The 5,142-nt window shown below is 39.4% G+C and overlaps 1 protein-coding gene across 1 annotated transcript in view; it reads left to right on the forward strand.

The window, feature by feature from the left end:
• The window catches only part of Haus6 (HAUS augmin like complex subunit 6), a 51,983-nt gene that overhangs the window by 43,026 nt on the left and 3,815 nt on the right, over positions 1–5,142 (forward strand). The window contains exons 13-14 of the mRNA XM_008845545.3: positions 2,674–2,683; positions 3,299–3,434. Coding sequence (XP_008843767.1) covers positions 2,674–2,683; positions 3,299–3,434 — 146 coding nt within the window. The remainder of the gene's footprint in view (positions 1–2,673; positions 2,684–3,298; positions 3,435–5,142) is intronic.

Below are 5,142 nucleotides of genomic sequence, written 5' to 3' on the forward strand. Positions count from 1 at the left end.
GTTAGCTGCCATGTGTGTTTTGAGATTCAAACCCGGGTCTTCTGCAAGAACAGTCAATGTTCTTATCCTCTGAGCCATCTTTCCAGCCCTGAAACATACTATTCGTGCAGAAGACTGGAGTTCTATTCTCAGTACCTGTTGGGTGGCTCACAACTGCCTGTAACTCCAGCACCAGTGCTCTGTGGGCACTACGCTCATATTCACAAACTCATACATAGACCACCACATAACACATACTTAAAAATAACATTTTTATAAAAATTAAGGTGAAGTCAAAATCAGTAAAAATAGATTTCTTAGAAACTTATTTAGTAGGATTATATAGAGACATTATTTAGAATCTACTTCCCATTCTATATATCATCTAAAAGTATAAAAATAATATATATCTGGTGGACTTAGTAGCAAAAGCCTTTAATCCCAGCACTCCAGAGGCAGAGGTAGTGGAGTGAGTTTGAGGTCAGCCTGATCTACATAGGGAATCCAGGTCAGCCAGGGCTACATAGTGATACCTTGTCTAAACAAACAAAACTCATATGTGGTGTTTTGTGGAATAGCTGTTGCATAGATTGTTAGGTAAATGCACCCAGTGATTATAGTTATTTGAATACTTCGTGTTTTGTGGTTCTTAGCTTCCTCTTGAATATTAGAACAAAGAATATGTGATATTACTGAGTGAAACTTTTGTTTTTGCTTTCTAAATATTTCAACCATGATTAAGGGTGTTGCTGTTCAACATTAACTTAATTTTATTTTTAATGCCTTTAAAACTTTTTATTACATTTATATTTTGTGTGCATGGGTGTGTGTGTGTATGTATGTGTAGTATGTATGTGTAGTTGCATGCCATTGTACATGTGTGGAACTTGTAGGAGTCAGTTCTTTCCTTCTACTGTGTGATTCTGGGTATCAAACTCCAGTCATCACAGCAAGTGCCTTTATCTGCTGAGCCATCTCACCAGCCCCTAATTTGATTTTCTTAACTAGCCCTGTTTCTTATTGCTAGTCTGTGTTTTGCTAGTAAGTGACCATGTAATACTGTTGCTCAATACTATATAACTCAGTTTATACAAATTAAATACTCAAGCCTTTCAGTGTTGTCATTTTGATATACTTTATATAACATCTTTTATTATTATTAATTAAGTAATCACAACATTTTTACTTCAGAGTGGCTTAAACATGCATGGGCTTTAGACTATATTAAATCAAACTTTTGAGTTCCTCCTTTATCTTAGCTCTCATCATACTAAGCACTATCCAAATATCAGAGAACTGTACAACAGTTACTTTTCTTTTTTAAAATATTTTATTATTTTTATTTTATGTGTATGAGTGTATTGCATGCATGTATTTGAGTGCACCCCTGTTGGGCAATGCCACAGAGGTCAGAAGAGGGCTTAGGATTCCCCTGGAACTGGAGGTACAGACAGTTGTTAGCCGCCATGTGGGTGCTGGGAATCAAACCCAGGTCCTCTGCAAGAACAGTCAGTGCTCTTAACTGCTGAGCCATCTCTCCAGTCCCACTTTTCTTATTGTAACAGGAGGGCCACATTTATGATTTCTATATGTTTCTAAGTCTCTAAGATTCTGTGGTTTCTCTTTATTATCTGTACACTAAAGAAAGGATGGGGGCTGGAGAGAGGGCTCAGCAGTTTAAGAGTACTGGCTGCTCTTTCAGAAGACCCAGGTTCGCCAGTACCCACATGGTGACTGATAACTGTCTGGTTCCAGGGGATCTGACACATTAAAAAAAAAGGATGGCCGGTAGTTTTTTTCTTCTTTCCTAGTTATAGAAAACAGGGCACATTTTCTCAAATTAAGATTGCACTTGGGGCTGGGCTGGGTATGGTGGCGCACGTCTTCAATCCCAGCAATCTGGAGGCAGAGGCAGGTGGATTGGGTCAGGAATTCAAGATCATTCTCTGCTACACAGCCAGTTCTAGGCTAGACTAGGCTACATGAGACCCTGTATCAGAAAACAAATAAAAAGCATAATAAGAATTAGATTAGTAGTCAAACAGGATATATAGAAGAGGAGACTCCTAAAATCTCATAAAACTAAAAATAAAGTGATTTGGGGTGTGTGTGTGGGGGGGTGTGGGTATGTTTTGAGATGCACTTTTAAGTCTCATTATGTGCCCCTGGTTGGCTTTGAGCTCAGGACAGTTCTCCTGTCTCAGCCTCCGAAGTGCTGGGATTATATACACATGTCACCATACCTGGCCAGTAAAGTGATAAAGTGAGTTGAATTTTAATAGTGTTTGTGATGGCTGATTTTTACTGTTTTCTTGGGCCAATTTGATTATAATTTATTTTCTTTTTTAAAAAGTATTTTATGTGTATGAGTGTATTGCCTGCATGCTTGTAAGTGTACCTGTTGTTGTGCGATGCCCCCAGAGGTCAGAAGAGGATGTTGAATTCCCCAGGAACTGCAGTTGCAGATGGCTGTTAGCCACCATGTTGATGCTGGGAATCGAATCATGTCCTTTGCAAGAGCAACTGAGCCATCTCTCCAACCCCCTCCCCTTTTTTTTAAGTGATGTGACGGGCAAGGATTTTAATTTGCCTACTGTTTGTTTTCTACTTTTAGTGATAGGTAGTAAATAGTACATTAATAGTACAATTTCCACATTGTACATTTTCTTTTTTTATTTTCTAATGTGTCCCTAGTCCTTATTTGGTAATTTAGATCTGTAAGATTTCTGGCAAAGAAGTATGTTGTTAGAATGAATTCTATGTGGTGATAGAGATGTTACTGGGCCAATGGATTATAGAAGGATTTGCTTTGGGCTGGAGAGATGGCTCAGTGGTTAAGAACCCTGCTGGGTTCAGTTGCTAGCACACACATGGTAGCTAACTATCCATAATTACAGTTCCAGGGGGGTCTAACACCTTTCCCCCACCTCTGGCACTGCACACATGTGGAACACTAACATACATGCCAGGCAAAACACTCATACACATAAAATTTAAAAAATAAAATATTTTTTAAAATCAGCATTTTGGTAGGTACAGAATTGTCAGGCCCCCAGTACCCTCTTAGGTCACTGTAATAATTTAAAAAGTGCCCTTAAATAATCTCACCTATTCTTCTATAATGGCATATCCATTTAAGACTACAACATGTTTTCCATTTTACTATAGGATTGTACCTAGAAGATCTGTGGAGTTTCCAAGTTAATGTGTCATCTGCTGTGGGAGGAGCTGCTGACTATGCTTTTTGTTTTTGCTGGAGTTTTTGTTGTATTTCTATCCATGGGCTTGGTAATTTTTTCTTTTTTCTTTTCTGTTGCAGGTTGCCAGAGTCGTTGTATCTGATTCACCACAGCTCTCTGAAGGAAAAGAAGTAAAATTGAAGGAGCTAATTGACACTCTAGTTTCTAATCCTTTTTTAACCAGGAAACAAATTCCCCGAACTCCAGAAAACTTGAGTAAGTCAATGCTTTCTCTCCCGTTTTCCCTTTCTTACACATTATTACCACTACTATTACAGTCATGAACTGGCAAAGTTTTTGGAAACTTTTTTTTTTTTGAGACAGGGTCTCCCAGTAGTCCCGGCTGGCCAGGCTGACCTCGAACTCAGAGAGATCCGCCTGCCTCTGCCTCCCCAGCACTGGGATTAAAGGTGTGCGCCACCGCGGCCAGCGGAAACATAATTTAAGACTCACCTGTATTTTTCAGTTCTTTTATTTATTCTGATGTAATGGAATTTTATTGAAGCGTTCAGTGTGGTCACTTACATATATATAGCAGTCTTTCGTCAGTATTATTTTATGACTTCAGTGTACCTACATAGAGGTATTATCAGCCCTGATAATGCCATAGTTTTGTTTTTATTGTGTTACTTAGCTTTCTTTCTGCAAAGTATTTTTATTTGATCGTTTTAAAAAAATTTATGGGGGCGCTGGAGAGATGGCTCAGAGTGTTAAGAACACTGGCTGTTCTTGCTGAAGACCCGCGTTCAAATCCCAGCACCCACATGGCAACTAACAACTGTCCGTAACTCCAGTTCCAGGGGATCTGAAGGCCTCTTCTGTCCTCTGCGGGCATTGCATGACAAGGATGCACTTCCTACATGAGGCAATACACGCATACACATAAAGTAAGATAAAAACTAATAAGTAAAATATTTTTAAAAAATTATGGGGCCAGGGCTGGAGAGATGGCTCAGTGGTTAAGAATACTGGCTGCTGTTGCAGAGGACCGGGATTTGAATTCTAGCACCCAAGTGGTAGTTAACACGTGTCCATAACTCCAGTTCCAGGGGATCTGATGCCCTCTTCTGTCCTCTGTGGGCACTGCATGACATAGGCGCACTTAAACGCATGCAGCCAATATACTGACATACATGCATAAAAAAAATTATGGGGCTATTATGATGGTTCAACTAATAAAGGTGCTTCCCAACCATTCTGATGACTGAGTTGTACCCCCAGGAGACACGTAATGGAAGGAGAGAATAGACTCCTGAAAATTGTCATCTGACCCCCACACATGCACTGTGCAAGTGTGTTCACATACATAATACATACCATTCAGATACAGATTAAATAAATAAATGTAATTTAAAAATTCTGTTCTTTAGATCAGACTTTCACATTTATCAAGTATGACAGCTGTGTTTTCCCAGTCACCAACCCATAGCCCCACCAAAATGTGTGTGTGTAGATCTTTACCAACCTCAGCAGAAATAATGAGTGCCAAATGCTTTTCCCATAACCTGTAATTTGTGTAGGTAAATCTCTGTTACTGATTTCCTTATATAATCAGTGAAGGTTATCTTGGCTGAATGATTAAATACAATTTCTCTTTGGCTGACGATTTAATTCAGGTTGAATGGAGACAGGCTAGGTTGGTGGGCTTCAGGGGACAGCCTGTGAGCAATCTGGACCTGCAGTGTATTTTCCTTTAAAAACTGTATTTAAGAAGCCAAGTGTAGTGATGCATGCTTTTAGTCCTGGCACTTACAGCAGGTGGATCTTCATGAGATTGAGGTCAGCCTGGTCTATGTAGTGAGTTCCAGGCCAGCTGGGGCTGCAGGGAGACCCTGTCTCAAAAAGACCAAAAAAAAAGTTTTTTTTAAAAAAAGTTTGCCAAGTTCTGGCATAGAAGGCCAAGAAAATGTCTTTTTAAATGTGA

This window comes from Nannospalax galili, unplaced genomic scaffold, assembly GCF_000622305.1.
Source record: "Nannospalax galili isolate Female #2095 unplaced genomic scaffold, S.galili_v1.0 scaffold1082, whole genome shotgun sequence".
NCBI classification, from domain to species: Eukaryota; Metazoa; Chordata; class Mammalia; order Rodentia; family Spalacidae; genus Nannospalax; species Nannospalax galili.